At 44.1% G+C, this 19812-nt stretch overlaps 1 protein-coding gene, 1 long non-coding RNA gene and 1 pseudogene across 4 annotated transcripts; all 3 read left to right on the plus strand.

Annotated features, from left to right (window-relative positions):
- LOC121576331 lies at positions 1-1278 on the plus strand (annotated as a pseudogene).
- Positions 1279-1574: 296 nt separating this feature from the next.
- Positions 1575-4819, plus strand: LOC121569734. The gene is made up of 4 exons (XR_006001380.1): positions 1575-2299; positions 3800-3933; positions 4195-4278; positions 4383-4819. It is a non-coding gene; the product is annotated as an uncharacterized LOC121569734 (long non-coding RNA).
- An 802-nt stretch (positions 4820-5621) lies between these two features.
- On the plus strand, positions 5622-19382 carry LOC121569716 (nuclear factor NF-kappa-B p100 subunit-like). Of its 3 annotated transcripts, XM_041880873.1 has the most exons (25): positions 5622-5863; positions 6455-6587; positions 6671-6740; positions 8777-8819; positions 8965-9037; positions 9347-9387; positions 9761-9859; positions 11719-11873; positions 12073-12185; positions 13953-14111; positions 14299-14403; positions 14523-14608; positions 14759-14897; positions 15057-15173; positions 15317-15511; positions 15632-15773; positions 15899-16013; positions 16132-16339; positions 16730-16899; positions 17021-17123; positions 17347-17552; positions 17686-17767; positions 17855-18021; positions 18413-18524; positions 18744-19382. In XM_041880873.1, exons 3-25 carry the CDS (start codon positions 6724-6726, stop codon positions 18818-18820), a joined length of 2724 nt encoding a protein of 907 aa, XP_041736807.1. In that variant the 5' UTR covers positions 5622-5863; positions 6455-6587; positions 6671-6723; the 3' UTR covers positions 18821-19382. The 3 variants fall into 3 exon arrangements, with proteins under 3 accessions (XP_041736807.1, XP_041736798.1, XP_041736816.1); XM_041880864.1 differs by lacking the exon at positions 6455-6587; XM_041880882.1 differs by lacking the exon at positions 6455-6587 and having other exon boundaries at positions 17858-18021.
- The last annotated feature ends 430 nt before the right edge of the window (positions 19383-19812 follow it).

Genomic DNA, 19812 nt, shown 5'->3' on the forward strand with positions numbered 1-19812 from the left:
ATGGAGCTCTGCTGGCAGGGGGGCCGAGGGAGGATGAGGATCCATGGAAGTGATGGTCGAGATGACGCCCAAACCGGATCTCCCTTAGAGAGAGAACCGGGCTGCAAAGAGACAACCCAGGCTGGCCTCTTTGGAGAGCTCACCTGCCCAGAATGAGCAAGCAGTCGGTAATGATGAGGACCTGTGTTCTGAGTCAATGAGGGAGTACCTGGACAGCTGCTTCCCTGCTGGGGCAGCCTGACCCAGGGCTTGAGTGTGCCCCTGAGAGAGCAGACCTCCAGTCAGATCCAGCCCCTGCTCAGTCTGTGTCTGTGGAGACGGAGTACCTCAGTGCATGGACAGTCAGCCAGGCCCTGCTCCTGAGAGGAAAGCTGAGGACACAGCCAGAGACCAGCCCTGTGAAAGCCGGTTTTCCACAAATACCACCTTTACCCACACCATCCACTTCCACCACCACCAGCTCCCCGGAGCTGTACAGCCCAGCAACCCCCACTCAGTCCCCCAGAGAGACGGGCCAAGGAGGGACCCAGCAGGGCTCCATGGAGCTCTTCTATGAGCCCCTGCTGAGCCAGAGGCAGGAGGAGCGAGGGGTGATACTGGAGACCACTGCTGATGGGGTGCTCTGCTCTCAGGGTAACCCGTCACCTAGATCCCCTGTGCAGATTCACCTGCATCCCCCAGTTGCTAAAAAAGTAAAGTCTCCAACACCACATCCATAACGCATAGGTCACCAGACTACAGGGAAGGGTTGTGTTACTTCCCAAAGCCCCACCACCCTCCTGGCTAGATATGGCACTCAGGGAGTGCGTTACTCCATCTTAGTGGCCGTGGTGCACCCGTGTCATCTGAAGGAGATCTGAGTGAGGTCTGGGGCATCTGCTGGGTCCAGTATCCCCATGGCCTCTGTGGTGGTTACTGAACAATCAGGAGTGGAGATTAAGGTGGTCCTGTGGAGGAGGGCAGCGTTCTGGGCCCTGACTGTCTACCCTGGAGATGTGTAACAACAATCAAGGGTCCAAGGAAGTTCCTCGCATTTGTTCCTTATACAGTATTCGAACTTGCTACCAATAGACTATCCATTTTATATATGATATAGCAGTAACACCTACCTGTTTGTGTTGTCATGACAGGTGTGACGGTGAACGAGGACAAGTGGAGAGGAGAGATGGGGCTGCAGTCGTTGTACAGCAGCAGGCTACTCAACCTGAAATTAGCCCACCCAACTACCTCATCCCTTTATTGTTATTTATTTTGCTCATTTGCACCCCAGTATCTCTATTTGCACATAATCTCTTGCACATCTATCATTCCAGTGTTAATACTAATTGTAATTATTTTGCACTATAGCCTTACCTCCATAACTTGCTACATTTGCACACACTGTATATATATTTTCTGTTGTATTTTTGACTTTATGTTTTGTTTTACCCCATATGTAACTCTATGTTGTTGTTTTTATCGCACTGCTTTGCTTTATCTTGGCCAGGTTGCAGTTGTAAATGAGAACTTGTTCTCAACTGGCTTACCTGGTTAAATAAAGGTGAAATAAAAAAAATAAAAAAAATAAACCTGGCCCAGGTCACTGGCATCCGCTCACCACTAGGTGAGGCTGTGTAGACAGGAAACACCACATCATTCACAAGCCATTTGTAAAACACTGTGTCTAAATGTGGTGACATGCATCAATTTCAAAGATTTTACTGAGTTACAGTTCATATAAGGAAATCGGTCAATTAAAATAAATTCACTAGGCCCTAATCTATGGATTTCACATGACTGGGAATCAGTGGAGGCAGCTGAGGGTAGGACGGCTCATAATAATGGCTGGAATGGGTCAATGGAATGGTATCAACCACACAAGCAGGGGGATAGACAGCAGGGGTCAGTGGTGCTCTGGGGAGCTGCATTGACCTGGCTGCAATGCATCTGCATCAACAGGAACAAAGGTAAAGTCAGGACAAGTAAGAATGAGTTACTGGGACTTTTCTGTTAGTGCTAGCAATCATTCTACTTATATGCATTACATAATCCAACTAGCTATTTACTAACTATTTAGATTATGCTGTATGAGTGAGCTGCCGCCCCCTGCTCCTGTGCAGATGCTCTGTGGGAGTTCCGGGTGCTCCTGGTGAGGGAGAGTATGACGTCAGGCCTGCTGGAGCTGTACTCCACCCCCTGGGGCTCCTGTGAACCCTCTTTCCTGACGACAAGCAGGCGCTGGAGTTCTACAGGCCAGGTCCTGCCAAACATAGCAGCACCAGCCTAGAGACCTTCACACTCTTGTCCCAGAAGTACACTGGTGAGCAGCTACAACAGGTTTTGTTTGCCAAATGGTGGGTTGGGGCCTACTCGTGTGACGTGAGTCATGACTCATGGCCATTGCAATTCCTACATAAGACTGGGCTGTGGCCAGGAACATTACTTTATTTGGAGGGTCACAGGAAAATACAATAGGATCAAAATCTAATGTTATTGGTCATGTACACGTATTTAGCAGATGTTATTGCGGGTGTAAAAAAAAACATAAGTATTCAGACCCTTTGCTATGAGACTCAAAATTGAGCTCAGGTGCATCCTGCTTCCATTGATCATCCTTGAGATGTTTCTACAACTTGATTGGAGTCCACCTGTGGTAAATTCAATTGATTGGACATGATTTGGAAAGACACACACCTGTCTATATAAGGCCCCACAGTTGACAGTGCATGTCAGAGTAAAAACCAAGCCATGAGGTTGAAGGAATTGTCCATAGACCTCCGAGACAGGATTGTGTCGAGGCACAGATCTGGGGAAGGGTACCAAAACATTTCTGCAGCATTGAAGGTCCCCAAGAACACAGTGGCCTCCATCATTCTTAAATGGAAGAAGTTTGGAACCACCAAGACTCTTCCTAGAGCTGGTCGCCCGGCCAAACTGAGCAATCGGTGGTAACTCTGACAGAGCTCTAGAGTTCCTCTGTGGAGATGGGAGAACCTTCCAGAAGGACAACCATCTCTGCAGCACTCCACCAATTAGGCCTTTATGGTAGAGTGGCCAGACGAAAGCCACTCCTCAGTAAAATGCACATGACAGCCCGCTTGGAGTTTGCCAAAAGGCCCCTAAAGACTCTCAGACCATGAGAAACAAGATTCTCTGGTCTGATGAAACCGAGATTGAACTCTTTGGCCTGAATGCCAAGCGTCACGTCTGGAGGAAACCTGGCACCATCCCTACGGTGAAGCATGGTGGTGGCAGCATCATGCTGTGGGGATGTTTTTCAGTGGCAGGGACTGGAAAGGGAAAGTCAGGATCGATCGAGGGAAAGATGAATTGAGCAAAGTACAGAGAGATCCTTGCTGAAAACCTGCTCCAGAGCACTAAAAAACAGTTTTGGGGTTATTGTGTGTAGATTGATGAGGGGAAAAAACGATTTAATCAATTTTAGAATAAGGCTGTAACCTAACAAAATGTGGAAAAAGTCAAGGGGTCTGAATACTTTCTAGGATCTGCCATCCTAGAAGTCGTTTGTGTGACGTCAAAATGAGGGGCGTAGTGCAAAACAAATTCATCAGCGATTGGATCGTCTCCAACAAATCTAACCAATCAGATTTTTAAGTTGATCTCATCATCATGTAGGCTGGCTCTGGCTGAACCAAAATGTTACAACACTTTAGAAATCGATAAATAGTGAGTGATTATGTACAGGAGTTTTGTAAATGCATTTCTGTATTGAAAAGTAGCAAGATCACCACTAAATGGCTATTCTCACAACCCATTGAGAAGTTGCTGACCAACACTTGTTGCTTTTTGACCTCTAAAGGGATGTGGAACTGAGAGTTCACATCAGAGCGTTCCAGTTTTAAGGCAGCCCCTCCCAGAATGCACAGCAATGCGCATCTGGAGAGTATCCTGGATACGGTGTCTGCCCCACACTGAAGTACACCGCTACTACAGGTCAGACTCAGTCTCACACATCACTGGGCATCTCATACCAACATTAGATTACATTACATAGGGTATACACAGAGTCCTCAATAATATTTCACATTATCTGTGAAAGTGTCCACTTCTCAGATGTACCAAACACACTCATTCCAAATGGAGATGTAATTTGCCAGTCATTAACTCTTACCTTCTAACAGGGTGATCATGTAAACTGCTCCAATACAATATGACTCTTTGGCTTAGTAAACTGACTTTCTCTGTTCACACCAGGCATGCTGACAGTGAAGGATGGGGAGAGCCAGGTGTTACCTATATGGCTGGACATTCCTCCTGACAAGCTGCACAAGACCGTGGGTAAGAGGAGGAGTGTTTTCCCAGTGTTGTTCAACCCATCTTATCTCGTTCTCTTCTGCAGTTTGTGACACTGTCTCACTAACAGTATTATTTCTCTCTCACAGCTCCAGATGTGAGGTTAGTCCAGGTAGTGGTTGAGAGGTTCTACTCCTTACTGTCCATTCCCAGACACACCTTCCTCCATACCGTCCGCAGCCACTTCCTGTGTGACGAGAACAGTGTCCCCACTGCCCAGGATTTCCTACTGTTGGATTTGTATCTCTCTGCTCACTTGAATCAACTCCAAATGTCATATTATCCAGAGCGACTTTTCATACTGGTCTCCCATGGGAATCCAACCCACAACCCTGGCATTGCAAGCGGCATGCTCTACCAACTGAGCTACATGGACTGTGTTTGTACTACTCTACCAGAATCTACCATATCTACAAACAAATATATTTACTGCTGATCGAGATTTGATATTTGGTTCTGATCGAGAACACCTGAAGCAGTACAGAGTCATCATAGTCACAGATCTTTGAGGTATGTTCAGGCACAATCGCTGAAAGTACTAGTCTGAGATGTAAAATAGCTTTATTTTTGTATGAATTGGTTGGAATTTTTTATAACTTTGCCTCATGTGAAATAAAAGGTTATTTTCAGTGTACAAATCTTGCAGTATAGTACCATATCATACTTTTTTGTCATATAATATCAACGTTTATTACTGAAAGTTACTGTCATGACTTGCCAATACAAACATCAATACATTCTTCCTTGCACCTCTTGATTGCAGGCCACATCATTTTATAGCTTTTTAAATGAGGGCGGGAATTTGTAGGCAAGTCACTTCACTTCATGTATATAACCCCTGGATTGCTGATGCTATGTATTGGCCATTGAGAGGCTTTGACGCCACCATTCGGCCATATTGGCACACCCCAGTAGGAGCAGTCCTCCATAGGAATGAATGGAATTCTACAGTATTTAAATTAAATGTTTCAAGGACAAAATTACATGTATTTAAGTATTTTTTGTTGTAGTGGGGAAAGTAACATTAGTAATCTAAAAATATATACTTTTTTATGTTTATCTCACATAATATAATTTAAAAGTATGCATTAAGGTGTTTGTAATATAATACATGTGGCAAAAACGAATGTAGACATTAATAAATGCATTTCTATAGCTTCCAAAAGATTTTTTGCAATATTGGGCTGCCAAGATGTAGTCACAGTGGCTTCAACACAGTGCCCCCTATTAGTCATCCAGTGTATATATAAATCATTGGTCACTTCCCACAACCAATCGGTAGCTCGAGTTTGACACGTGTGTCTGCGGAATTCCCCCAGCACTCCGGGGCTTTCCAGCTGACTTGATAGATCGAATGCAATCAGGGGTCATAACAGTCTAACTAACAGATGGGTAGAGAGGATACAATCAACAGTTGAATCGATGGAGAAATACATGGAACAAATCCCGGATTTGAGCCAACACTTAAGTGAACACTGTGTGTAACAGTGTGCTTTTGATGTACACCCTGACATTTCACAATCGGTTTGATCATTGCGTAGAGGTGGATCAAGTTCAAAGGAGTTCAAAGGTACGGAATTTCATTAACAGTTATTGTCTGTTGTGTCAAAATGTAGTTTATGTGATGTGTGTTGTGATGTAGCCTATTGTTGTCTGTTCTCTGCTACAGGTTTATAATCATATACATTAAAACCAGTAGATTGTGATAGTTTATAGTATGCAAGAGTAATGGGCAATTCCACGGTAACATAGTGATGCTGAGACTCAGATTTTTGACTTGAAAATGTATGTCAAACAAAAACCAATGATTGCAAAGTTCAACAAACCATACAAGTCTATGCACAAGGACAACTTTTAACAATGTCCACTGAACATTTTACAAAAACACATACCTGAATAACAGCGCAGTTGCAAAGTTTCGTAACAGAATGACGGCACAAACAGCACAAACCGTCATCCTGTTACCTAACTTTGCATCTGCATTGTTCTTAAAGTAAATACATTTTAAAGTGAAAAATCGGAGTCTCAAGCATCACTCATATTGCTGGAAAGTTGTGGCCATTGTATAAATGATGGTTTAAAGTTATGACACAACTTTAATGGTATAATGAAGACTGTGCTTCCAACTGATTGTCTGTGATTTGCATTCTAATTTGTTCAGGATTGTTTCATGGGGAAAAGTGGGTTGCGGATTTGGCCCCATCTCAGCAACTAGGGCCTGGAAATTCCCCTATTAGTCTATACCATTTGGATATGAACACACAAACCTGCTGTGCTGTGAGCCACTAGATGAGGTTGGAGGGGCAGACAGTGGGATGATGTTAAACCCATAGGAAATACCCTATGGACTAATAACAGCAGGTTCCTTTTATTTCAGGGAGCTGACAGTGAGTCTGAAATATCATCATCAATGATCCACTGACAGGCATCATGTCTGGAGCACTGAGGTATGTACTGCTGCTGTGATTGTTGTGCTGCTTTGTTGGGGGTCTATACAGTCTTTGACAGTTGATTGTTCTCTCAAGTTGATTGGGGTCATTTTGAACAGACTGGGACTATGGGTTCGGGTCAAGGACCTCATTTGCAGAGAGTAAGGTCTGTTTTAAAGGAATGGACTGTAAATGGTTGTGCATGTTTTGGTGTAAAAGTAAGTTACACACGAAGACACCACTCTTCTCAATTTACTGTTGGGCTTGTTCTGCTGTTCTCTAGCTTTCACACTTTGATAGCTCAGGTGGAGTAGGCCTAGCCCTAGCCGAAGTCTTGAGAGTTAAATGGTGGCTATGTTCACGGTGTTAGTTCAAATCGTTCTCAAAGGTGGAAAATCTTTCTGCTGCTGCAGTGGTGTTGTTTGCCAACTTGATCTAGTTGTTGTCTTTGCCGTATTAATCTGTTCATACACAATTGCACATTCTTGAGTGTTCTGATATATCCACACATCGTTCTGTTATGCCACTCGGAATCTAATCTATAAAACAAAGGGCTCGGTTCTGTTTAGTGTGTCACGATACCTGTATCGCGATACTACAATACCAGATTTTCCTTGGCAAAAACAAAAACACAAATTTCACTCTATGGTCCTTTAAAACCTACTTTTGCAAAATAAACAATTGTGACTCTGGGTGACAACATAAGGCTGTTTTATTCTCCAAAATTAGGACTGTTTTCCTCAAGAAATTAAGTCTGCTTCATGTTTTGTTTCCTTTCCTTCCTTCCTTCCTTCCTTATCGAGATACTGGTATTGTGACAACCATAGTTTCTGTTATAGATGACAGATGTCACTGCTCGCATTGGTCAAACTTCAGACTTCCTGTCAATTCATCATCATGACACTGACAGTTTGCATGATAACGTTACACATTTCATATATACCTACAACATGAAGACGGCCCAGTCAGAGTGGAAGCCACTGACAAAGACCATAGAACCTGAAGGGCACAGGAGATGCATACTGTAGGTACATTATTCTTGAATAGGGCCCTTTGTTGGCAGGGATTTTACCTATTGTTCAGAGTTGAAAGACTGTTTTCAGGCTGTTGTAGTCTCACTATTCACATTTTAGTAATTTAGCAGATGCTCTTATCCAGAGCGACTATGAGTGTGACCCTCAGTTAACATCAGTTTAAGTCAGGACTTTTATTTTACATTTAAGTCATTTAGCAGACGCTCTTATCCAGAGAGACTTACAGTTAGTGAGTGCATACATTTTTCATACTGGCCCCCCGTGGGAATCGAACCCACAACCCTGGCGTTGCAAGCGCCATACTCTACCAACTGAGCTACAGGAGGGCTTTTTATCCAAGTAGCCTTATTCTATACTTAGTTCAGTAGGATTTTTTTGAAAACTTTTCTCTGTGCTTGCGAGTCAATTTAGAATGGTAACTGCTGAAGAAAAGCCATCAGAAAGCAAAAGAGAGAGGCGGAATGCTGAAGGTTGGATGTTATCCTAAAGAAAGAAAGAGGCTGAGGCCTCTTATAAAAACCACTAGGCTTTTTTATCTGGTGTAGTGCATCAATCTGACATCAGCAGCAGCACTGAGCTGGTATTCTGGGGGCTTTCCTCTCTGTTGTTTTCCACTGGAAGTGACGTGTGAGTAAAAGAGGGAAGGGGAAAGAGAGAGAAAAGAACAGAACACTGAAACACCCTTCCTTGTTCACTTGCTGTAGAGTATGAGAAAGTGAAACCACAATGTTTGAGTCCAGTGTATGGGATTGAACCTTTATCTCCGTTTTGTTGTTGGTTCTCTTTTTTTCTTTCACTTTAAATGTTGGTTTTGAGTTGAGTGGGGAAAAAGAGGGAAATAACACTGAGTCAAGTGAGCTGTTCATATTGAGTAGTACTGAAGTAAACAGCTTCCTGTCTATGTGTACGTCTCTACAGTACATAACTGACAGGTTGGGAGACTCATTGTTCATGAACAGAAAGGAGGAAAGACTCTTGGCAAGCCAGTACATTTGGTAATTTGTATTCCTCGTGTTTCAGAATGGATGAAGCTCAGTACAGCATGAAAATGATTGAAAATGAGGTAAGACCTACAGTATATTGACATGTTTTTGCTGGCTGTATTAGTGTGTCCCTTATATTATGTTAGCGTTAAAGAACGTAATAAAGCTGTAATAACGTGTCAATAAAAAAGAGCACTCTCTTATCAACATGTGTAATCTCCCCAGCTGATGATGAATTTATCGTATGATTTCATGCCCCCTGTGGATGTCAAGATTGAGCCCTACATACCTGAGACCGGTGGGTTTCTACTTTCTACCTTACGTACACATGGTAACCGCATACTCAAGTTGTAGTGATATGATGTGCATATGGTACTGGACACTCAAGTGGAAGTGATCTTACGACACATTTTTATATGTTGTGCATGGTTATGACATCATACACATTGAACCGTTTATACACTATGTAATGCAGATACTGTATGCTGCCTGTATATTTTTGTTCTTTGGATTCTCTGCCCTAGTTATTTGAAGGGCTTGGATGTGAGCCTCGATATGTTGCCTCCCTCTTCCAGTGACAGTGACCCTGTGTGTTTCTTTGTCACAGCTCATGGACCCTACATTCAGATCATTGAGGAGCCCAAACAGGTGAGCTCAGAGTCGTATCTTTTTGTACTGTTTCTGTTCAAATAATTGCATAAGATTGAACAGAATTTCTTCCCTTTTTTCATTGTGAAACTATGACATTTACATAATCAGTTGATTCACACCAAGCATCTTTCTATAGGTACTTTAGATCTAACGCAACTCTCCCAGAGAATATACCCTTTGAACTAGAATGGCATGTTGAAATAGAAATCGCCTTGACAGACTTGTCCCCTACTCCTGTCTTTGCTTTATGGCATTAGAATATAACGGTGGGTTGGAAAGTCCAGGATTTAGAAAGTGACTGTTTGTTACAGTAAGTGCTGTCACTGATGTTGGGGATTATCCCTTGACTTCCTTGTCCCCGTGTCTGCAGAGAGGCTTCAGATTCCGCTATGAGTGTGAGGGTCCGTCCCACGGTGGGCTCCCAGGGGCCTCAAGCGAGAGGAACAGGAGGACCTACCCCACTGTCAAGGTCAGCTACTGTACTGTAGTACACACTGTTGGATACTTGGCTGTCTTTTAGCTTCACTGTTTCTGCCTGCTTTTTGTCATGTGTCTTAGTTCAAGGGAGTTGAGATGCCTTGCTTTCAGCCCAATAAGCTTTCGAAAGTATATACAGTGGGGAGAACAAGTATTTGATACACTGCCGATTTTGCATGTTTCCTACTTACAAAGCATGTAGAGGTCTGTAATTTTTATCATAGGTACACTTCAACTGTGAGAGACGGAATCTAAAACAAAAATCCAGAAAATCACATTGTATGATTTTTAAGTAATTAATTTGCATTTTATTGCATGACATAAGTATTTGATACATCAGAAAAGCAGAACTTAATATTTGGTACAGAAACCTTTGTTTGCATTTACAGAGATCATACGTTTCCTGTAGGTCTTGACCAGGTTTGCACACACTGCAGCAGGGATTTTGGCCCACTCCTCCATACAAACCTTCTCCAGATCCTTCAGGTTTTGGGGCTGTCGCTGGGCAATACGGACTTTCAGCTCCCTCCAAAGATTTTCTATTGGGTTCAGGTCTGGAGCCTGGCTAGGCCACTCCAGGACCTTGAGATGCTTCTTACGGAGCCACTCCTTAGTTGCCCTGGCAGTGTGTTTCGGGTCGTTGTCATGCTGGAAGACCCAGCCACGACCCATCTTCAATGCTCTTACTGAGGGAAGGAGGTTGTTGGCCAAGATCTCGCGATACATGGCCCCATCCATCCTCCCCTCAATACGGTGCAGCCGTCCTGTCCCCTTTGCAGAAAAGTATCCCCAAAGAATGATGTTTTCACCTCCATGCTTCATGGTTGGGATGGTGTTCTTGGGGTTGTACTCATCCTTCTTCTTCCTCCAAACACGGCGAGTGGAGTTTAGACCAAAAAGCTCTATTTTTGTCTCATCAGACCACATGACCTTCTCCCATTCCTCCTCTGGATCATCCAGATGGTCATTGGCAAACTTCAGACGGGCCTGGACATGCGCTGGTTTGAGCAGGGGGACCTTGCGTGCGCTGCAGGATTTTAATCCATGACGGCGTAGTGTGTTACTAATGGTTTTCTTTGAGACTGTGGTCCCAGCTCTCTTCAGGTCATTGACCAGGTCCTGCCGTGTAGTTCTGGGCTGATCCCTCACCTTCCTCATGATCATTGATGCCCCACAAGGTGAGATCTTGCATGGAGCCCCAGACCGAGGGTGATTGACCGTCATCTTGAACTTCTTCCATTTTCTAATAATTGCGCCAACAGTTGTTGCCTTCTCACCAAGCTGCGTGCCTATTGTCCTGTAGCCCATCCCAGCCTTGTGCAGGTCTACAATTTTATCCCTGATGTCCTTACACAGCTCTCTGGTCTTGGCCATTGTGGAGAGGTTGGAGTCTGTTTGATTGAGTGTGTGGACCGGTGTCTTTTATACAGGTAACGAGTTCAAACAGGTGCAGTTAATACAGGTAATGAGTGGAGATCAGGAGGGCTTCTTAAAGAAAAACTAACAGGTCTGTGAGAGCCGGAATTCTTACTGGTTGGTAGGTGATCAAATACTTATGTCATGCAATAAAATGCAAATTAAATACTTTAAAATCATACAATGTGATTTTCTGGATTTTGGAAGATTACAGACCTCTACAACCTTTGTAAAATCGGCAGTGTATCAAATACTTGTTCTCCCCACTGTATGTGATATATTGACATCATAGGATTATTTGAGACATGTTGTGAATAAAAACAATTGTATTAGTGTCATAGTGTATTGAAAGTCTAGCATTATAGGGCATGAAAATGCTTCCCTTTAATAATAGTCTAACTCACCCTTTCACTCACTCGCTCTCTCTATCTCCAGGTGTCTAACTATGTGGGGATTGCCAGGGTAGAGGTGCAGCTGGTGACCCACTCAGACCCCCCTCAGGTCCACGCTCACAGTCTGGTGGGGAGGCAGTGCTGCACAGAGAGCGGCACATGCAGTATGGATGTGGGCCCAAACGACCTCACAGCACAGTGAGTACTGATTGGTTGTCTGTCTTTTAGCATTGTCATATCTTATTGTGTTGAGACTGTGTAATAATAACAAGCTAGATGTGTACCACTTGGCTTCCTTTAACATAGTCTGTGAATGGAATATGTGAACAATAGCTGCAACGTGACTGGTGAATGTCAACATCTCTCTAACTTCCTGTTTCTATTTCTCTCTCTGTAGGTTCAGTAACCTGGGCATCCTTCATGTCACTAAGAGAGGGGTGGGGGAAGTATTGTGCAAGAGACTGAGAGATGAGAAGAGGAGGCAAAGGGGGCAGCACTACCATTTTACTGGTAAGAGCTTGAAACTCCACGTCACTGTCCTTTTTAAATGAGGAAATCTACTACGGACTCCTAACTTGAGATATACTACGTGCAACCCACATATTTGTGTAAATCTCAATGCATGACTTACACACGTTAGTCCATAGAAATACACTACCAGTCAAAAGTTTGGACACACCTCCTCATTCAAGGGTTTTTCTTTATTTGTACTATTTTCTACATTGTAGAATAATAGTGAAGACATCAAAACTATGAAATAACACACATGGAATCATGTAGTAACCAAAAAAGAGTTAATCAAATCAAAATATATTTGAGATTCAAATAGCCACCCATTGCCTTGATGACGTCTTTGCACACTCTTGGCATTCTCTCTACCAGCTTCATGAGGTAGTCACCTGGAATGCATTTAAATTAATAGGTGTGCCTTCTTAAAAGTTAATTTGTGGAATTTCTTTCCTTCTTAATGCGTTACAGTCAATCAGTTGTGTTGTGAGAAGGTAGGGGTGGTATACAGAAGATAGCCCTATTTGGTAAAAGACCAAGTCCATATTATGGCAAGAACAGCTCAAATAAGCAAAGAGAAACGACAGTCCATCATTACTTTAAGACATGAAGGTCAGTCAATATGGAACATTTCAAGAACTTTGAAAGTTTCTTCAAGTGCAGTCGCAAAAACCATCAAGCACTATGATGAAACTGGCTCTCATGAGGACAGCCACAGGAATGGAAGATCCAGAGTTACCTCTGCTGCAGAGGATAAGTTCATTAGAGTTACCAGCCTCAGAAATTGCAGCCTAAATAAATGCTTCACAGAGTTCAAGTCACAGACACATCTCAACATCAACTGTTCAGAGGGGACTGTGTGAATCAGGCCTTCATGGTCGAATTAATGCAAAGAAACCACTACTAAAGGACGCCAAAAAGAAGAAGAGACCTGCTTGGGCAAAGAAACACAAGCAATGGACATTAGACCGGTGGAAATGTATCCTTTGGTCTGGAGTCCTACTTGGAGATTTTTGGTTCCAACCGCCGTGCCTTTGTGAGACGCGATGTGGGTGAACGGATGATCTCCGCATGTGTAGTTCCCACCGTAAAGCATGGAGGAGGAGGTGTTATGGTGTGGGGGTGTTTTGCTGGTGACACTGTCTGTGATTTTATTTAGAATTCAATGCACACTTAACCAGCATGGCTACCACAGCATTCTGCAGTGATACGTCATCCCATCTGGTTTGGGCTTAGTGGGACTATAATTTTTTCAACAGGACAATGACCCAACACACCTCCAGACTGTGTAAGGGCTATTTTACCAAGAAGGAGAGTGATGGAGTGCTGCGTCAGATGACCTGGCCTCCACAATCCCCTGACCTCAACCCAATTGAGATGACTTGGACGGCAGAGTGAAGGAAAAGCAGCCAACAAGTGCTCAGCATATGTGGGAACTCCTTCAAGACTGTTGGAAAAGCATTCCAGGTGAAGATAGTTGAGAGAATGCCAAGAGTGTGCAAAGCTGTCATCAAGGCAAAGGGTGGCTACTTTGAAGAATCTCAAATATAAAATATATTTTGATTTGTTTAAAACTTTTTTGGTTACTACATGATTCCATATGTGTTATTTCATAGTTTTGATGTCTTCACTATTATTCTACAATGTAGAAAATAGTAAAAATGAAAAATATACTTTGAATGAGTAGGTGTGTGCAAACTTTTGACTGGTACTGTAATGTCTTTGTGAAACTTGCAACAAACACACCCTCTCTCTGTCTACCGCAATCAGATGCAGAGGAACAATCCATAGTGAAAGAAGCCAAGGAGCTTGGGAAGATCATGGACCTGAACATAGTGAGGTTAAAGTTCACGGCCTACCTCCAGGACAGTAACGGAGGGTTCTCTAGGGCCCTGAAGCCGGTGGTCTCTAACCCCATCTATGACAGCAGTGAGTACAGCCCCCTTCACCTCAGTGTTCTTCAATCCTGGTCCTGGGTGTGCAGGCTTTTGTTCCAGTCCAGCACTAATACATATTATTCAACTAAGAGCATTCTATGTGAATACCCAATACCCACCCTGTTTTTATTTTATTTACTATTATCAGTAATTAACATGATGATGCTTTCTCCACTCAGAGTCACCCAATGCCTCCAACCTGAAGATCTCCCGAATGGATAAGACCAGTGGGTCAGTGCTGGGAGGAGATGAGATATTCCTACTGTGTGACAAAGTACAGAAAGGTGAAGGACCAACTCTCAGCTAGAGGGGGCCAGTTCAGCCTGCACTGATTTTACAATAGTTTGTGTGAAAACAATTGACACAATTTCACTCATTATCATATTTTCTTTCTACTTTCCAGATGATATTGAGATCCGCTTTTATGAAGAGGATGATGGAAGCTGGGAGGCCTTTGGTGATTTCTCTCCAACTGATGTCCACAAGCAGGTACAGAGTCTTTACTCAGGAGTGGGTGTGTCAGGGAGATTTTGCGTGAGTAATAAGTATTGGTATACTACAACAGTTGACGTCACACCATATATCACCTAACTCATACCTCTCTCATTGATGTCACTGTATGTGCCCCCACCTGTGCAGTACGCCATCGTGTTTAAGACGCCGCCGTACCACAGCACAGAGATCGAGCGTCAAGTCACTGTATTCCTCCAGTTGAAAAGGAAGAAAGGTGGAGACTGCAGCGACCCCAAGCAGTTTACCTATGTTCCTCGAGTTCAAGGTGAGTTAGTCTGCTACTCACAATCCCTTCTGTAAGGGAGAAGAATGATGAAATACAGAGCCAGAGGTCTGATTGGATTGAGTCAAACCCTTTAAACTCTTTCTCTTCCCCTCTCCCTCTCTCTTCTCTCTCCATCTCTCCTCTGTGTGTGTAACTTAGATAAAGAGGAGGTGCAGCGTAAGAAGCAGAAGCCCTTCTCCTATAATGACCAATGGAGAGGGTCTCTGGGAGGGGCTGGGGGTGCAGGGAGAGGGGCCGGAGGAGGAGGAGGTGGTGGTGAGGAACCTAGTTGTACATACTTGAACTCCTTTTTCTGTCGGCCCTTCATCTCATTGCTATTAGATGAAACGCTGGCCTCATCCGTTAATCCTTGTGACAACTATGTCATCATCACTTAATCGTTTCTTTCCTATCCACAGGCTTCCAGTTTAACCAGCAGATGAATGGATCGGGGTGGATGGGGGGTGGATTCACTGGTTTTGGGGGAGGTGGAGCGCAGATGTCAGGCACCACTGTCCAGGCTGAGGGGACCCAGCAGCAGCAGGCAGGAGGGATGGCCGGACAGACGCCAGGACAGACAGCCTCACCACTACAACAGCAGCTCTTCCAGATTGGTAAGCCACATTTAGAGCAGTGCGGGGGCAGGGGGAAACTAGAGCTAGCTAGCAACTAGCTGTTGGAGAAATGGTCATTAGAGTTGTGCTATGCTAATGAGACTATCCTGTTGTTTCCAGCTGCCACTCTCCAGAGCAGGGCCACTCAGATGACCAAGCAGACAGCTGGGGCTCTACTACAGTACTGCACCACTGGGGACGTCCGGGTCCTTCTGGCAATGCAGAGACACCTATGTGGCGTCCAGGATGAAAACGGAGACACGTGAGTCTAACTCTGCCTTTACAGTAGATTTTTGTTTTTAAAGATCTGAGTTGAATGTCTGCCTTCATTATACATGTGTTTGACTGTTGAGTTTGCTGTGCCGCACTTGTTTGGTCTCCCCACAGTCCTTTGCACCTGTCCATCATTCACCAGCAGTCAGCTGTGACCCAGCAGCTGGTTCATACACTCTTCACCATCCAGCAACACAAAGTCCTCAACAAGCTCAACCACCTTGGCCAGGTACTGAGCCTTCTACCACTCACACCCGGACTAGACCACTAGCTGTTCAGTGTTGACGTGGTATTCACAACATGCCCTTGTCTTCCCTCCTGTGTCCGCCATCTCTCTCTCTCTGAAGACTCCTCTCCATCTGGCGGTGATCACCAGGCAGGTTAAGGTGGTGGATGTTCTCCTCAGGGCCGGAGCAGACCCCACCCTGCTGGACCGGGACGGCCGGACCGCCCTGCACCTGGCAGCACTGGCCGGGGACGACGTCACACTCCGGGTCCTGCTGGGGCACCTAGGAGAACGCTATGTCCACCTGGTCAACATGGCTGACTATCATGGTGAGTTGGGATGGTGGAAAGAAGGGGCTAATCGGAGTTTATTCCGCTTATGAGACTTTAGCATGATAAATGCAGTCTAATTTTCACCCTATGTGAATTACCAATGTATAAGGCAATTTATGGTTGCTGCTTAGTCTCAGTAGTAATAAACTCAGCTGTAGTATTTCTGTTAACTTAAGGCCGGGATTCAATCCAATCTGCATTAGATCCCCGTTATAGCGCACTTAACATTTTAAAGGTAATTTCCGATTGAGCCGACATATGCAGGAACAATGCCTTTAAAATACTCATTGTCTTCAAGTGCGTTTGGATTGAATCCCGGCCTAAGACTCACTATGTGCTTATTGCTGTAGTACACTGTCTTAATCTCGCTCATTCCCTCTTTCTCAGGTCTCCATCCTCTCCACCTGGCTGTTCGTAAGGGAGGAGAGCGCTGTCTGCGTCTGCTGGTGGAGGGCGGGGCTAAGATCAACGCCCCAGAGCAGAAGAGTGGATGCTCTGCCCTCCACCTGGCTGTTAGAGAGAACCTCTTCAAAGTGGCCTGCACTCTCATCACAGAGGTACCTGTCTTGACACACACACACACTTTATATAAACTTTGCTTCTCATACTATTCTTACTCAGACTCTGTTGGCTCTCTGTTATCTAACCTGGCACGTCCTCTCCTCTCCTGTCCTACAGCTGAAAGCAGATGTAAACATGGGTACTTTTGGAGGGAACACTCCTCTCCATCTGGCTGCCAGTCAGGGCTCCCCCCCTCTCTGCTCTATGCTCATTGCTGCAGGTGAGATGCATACCCCCTACTAACCATCCAATGCATGTCATATGCATGGAATGTTTTTAAAAAATCTCAGTCAGTTAGAAAGGGGCTACAGTGAAATGAAGATTCAAGTGCGTGAGCAGTAATTTGTGGATCACCACGTTTATTATTTATTGGAAAAGTGTCTGCTAAATGGCTAGTAAATGAACGTAAATAGAACACTGAGGACTTACCTCTCTCTCCTCAGGAGCCAATAAGAATCTGGAGAACGACGAGCCGCTCTTCTTCAGCTCATCTTCGTCAGATGAGGAGCAGGAGGATGGACCAATAAGAGATTTCAGAGCGATCCAACAGCTACCAAACACACCACCACCTTCAGAGATAGAACAAGTCAACCCTCGTAAGAGATCAGCAACAGGACATACACCCTTTGACCTGGCTAAATGTCATAAGGTGAGATTGATTAGTCTTATCAACCCAACATTTGCGTCGAAACATTTATTAAAAACAGTAGCTGTTGTGGTGTTGAGAGAGGCTGTACTGAGCTTTTTGCCATTGCACTTACATAAAGCTTCCCCTGCTACAGGTGAGAAACCTTCTAGACTCCAGACAGAGTCCCAAGCCCAGCCAACACTCAAGTAAAAAGCCTAAACCGAGCAGCACGGAAGGTAAGAGAACGGTCATACCACCATTTTGACTCTGAACATTACCTGTGGTCTATACAGTAATCTAACTGCTGTTCCCATTCCCCTCAGCAGAAAGTGGGCAGCTAGACAGCGAGACGCTAAGTAAGCTGTGTGAGCTCCTCAGTCTGAACGATGTGCCATGGAGACAGCTGGCAGAGAAACTCAACATGCTCTCACTGGCACACCTGTACCAGGAGAGTCCCTTGCCCTGTCACAACCTGCTGGAGAATTACCAGGTGAGCAGGGGGGCTGTGTGGGCACATTTTGCGCATGCGCACGTGTTTGCGTGCATGTACGTGTGTGTCTGTCTAGTTAGGGGTAAGTATGCATTCATTAAGGGCTTAATTCAGTCCATATCGCCAAAGTTCAGCACTGTAGCGCACTTGAAAGTTAAAGGTCATTTCTGATTGAGCGGACATATGCAGCGTTTACCATGAATGCAGTCTCCGAACGTGGGAACATTGCATTTACATTTAAATCGCGCGACAGCGCTGAACTTCGGTGATATGGATTGGATCGAGCCCTAAGTATGCTGTTTTAGAATGGCAGGACTGTGCTTGATGAGTATTTGGCTAATAGTGCCCGAGTGTGTGAGTTTGCGAGCTGACAGTATCTCTCTGTGTGTAGTTGGGTGGCGGTCCAGTGGAAGTGCTGGTGGAAGCTCTACAGTCTCTGGGTCTGACTGAAGGAGTGAGACTACTGAGACAGGCTGAGCTGAGAGAGGACAAACAGAACACAGGTACTGAACTCATCCTACATTGCTAAACCACTAATATAGTCATAAACAATGCCCCGGCATACACATACACATTATCTCTATCTCTCTACCATACACTTATGACATTGCAAATACATACTGTATGTAGTTCCTTCCCAAAAACAGATAAATGTATTCTAATTTACTCTGTTTATGCCTCATGAGATAAGACCTAATAACTGTTCTCACTCTGCTAATCAGATCAGACAGTGGACAGCGGCTTTGCGAGTCAGCCAATGGAGGAGGAGATAGAGGAGCCAGCCTTGGCCAACCAGTGAGTACCAGGAAGGGTGAGGGGTAAGACCCTTATGTGAGGGAGGTTTCACCCCAACGTTTCATCATGGAGATATGACTAACTCTGTTCATCTCACACATTGGGAACCCATTGTGAATCTGATGTCAAACCCAAGCCTTTACTGATGAATGCAGAATTCGCTCTCTGCCATGACTGACAGTCAACCAGTTTGAGTTTTCCTAAAGAGCTGAAGGGAAGAAAATCTCAATGTACAATCATTTTAAGTAGAGTCATATCTCGTTCCGTTATTTCTGATGGTAAAAGTGACTGAAAGGCATTTTTTTAATGGTCCATTTATGCCTTCCAAAAAGTCCCAGTATAAATAAGAATTCCTAAATGTGCAACATCAAATTGATCAATGGAATGAATCTATTTAAACACATATTTATTGGCTGGCAATATCTTACTAATACTGTGTATTCATTTGGTTTAACATTCAACCAAATATAATTATACAGCCTTATTGCAAATGTATGTGGAAGGTTCGCTATGTAACGTTTTAAAAACTTGTCGATGTTGAATTAAATGATTCTTTTCTGACACAAGGGGTCTTTTCAAAATGTGTTTATTTTTGTCCTCTATGCCTCAAACATACAAACCATTTAGTATATTTCACTGAGAGCAAAATCTTAATTAGTTATTGACAATATGTACAGCTAATGGGAAATTATAGAAATTAGTTATGTTTTAGCATTCAGATGCAGTGTCTATGGGGAGTGAGTCCAGTAAAAACCTGTACATGAAGCAGTATACATGACAAATACTCAACAAGACCAAGTTAACTGATAAGCAGAAAATAAATAGATACTTTACTTCAACAGTAGGCCCTAACCCAAAGGGAAGAAGGGTGTGATACATTATAACCCCTGTTTTATATCACATTAGAAGCCCTACTCAGAAGTGCCTGGAAGCTACTCCAGCTTTTAGTTCTGTCTATCCATGGTCTCTCACCATACCACCTCACATATTTACACT

Source organism: Coregonus clupeaformis, chromosome 1 (genome assembly GCF_020615455.1).
Source record: "Coregonus clupeaformis isolate EN_2021a chromosome 1, ASM2061545v1, whole genome shotgun sequence".
Classification (NCBI taxonomy): domain Eukaryota; kingdom Metazoa; phylum Chordata; class Actinopteri; order Salmoniformes; family Salmonidae; genus Coregonus; species Coregonus clupeaformis.

What these genes read in the sequence shown, in the direction of transcription:
- LOC121569716 (XM_041880873.1), top strand. An exon ending in GGACCTACCCCACTGTCAAG is followed by an intron (nt 9,860 to 11,718) that starts GTCAGCTACTGT and finishes CTCTATCTCCAG; the next exon opens with GTGTCTAACTATGTGGGGAT. An exon ending in ACCTGGCTAAATGTCATAAG is followed by an intron (nt 17,553 to 17,685) that starts GTGAGATTGATT and finishes CCCCTGCTACAG; the next exon opens with GTGAGAAACCTTCTAGACTC.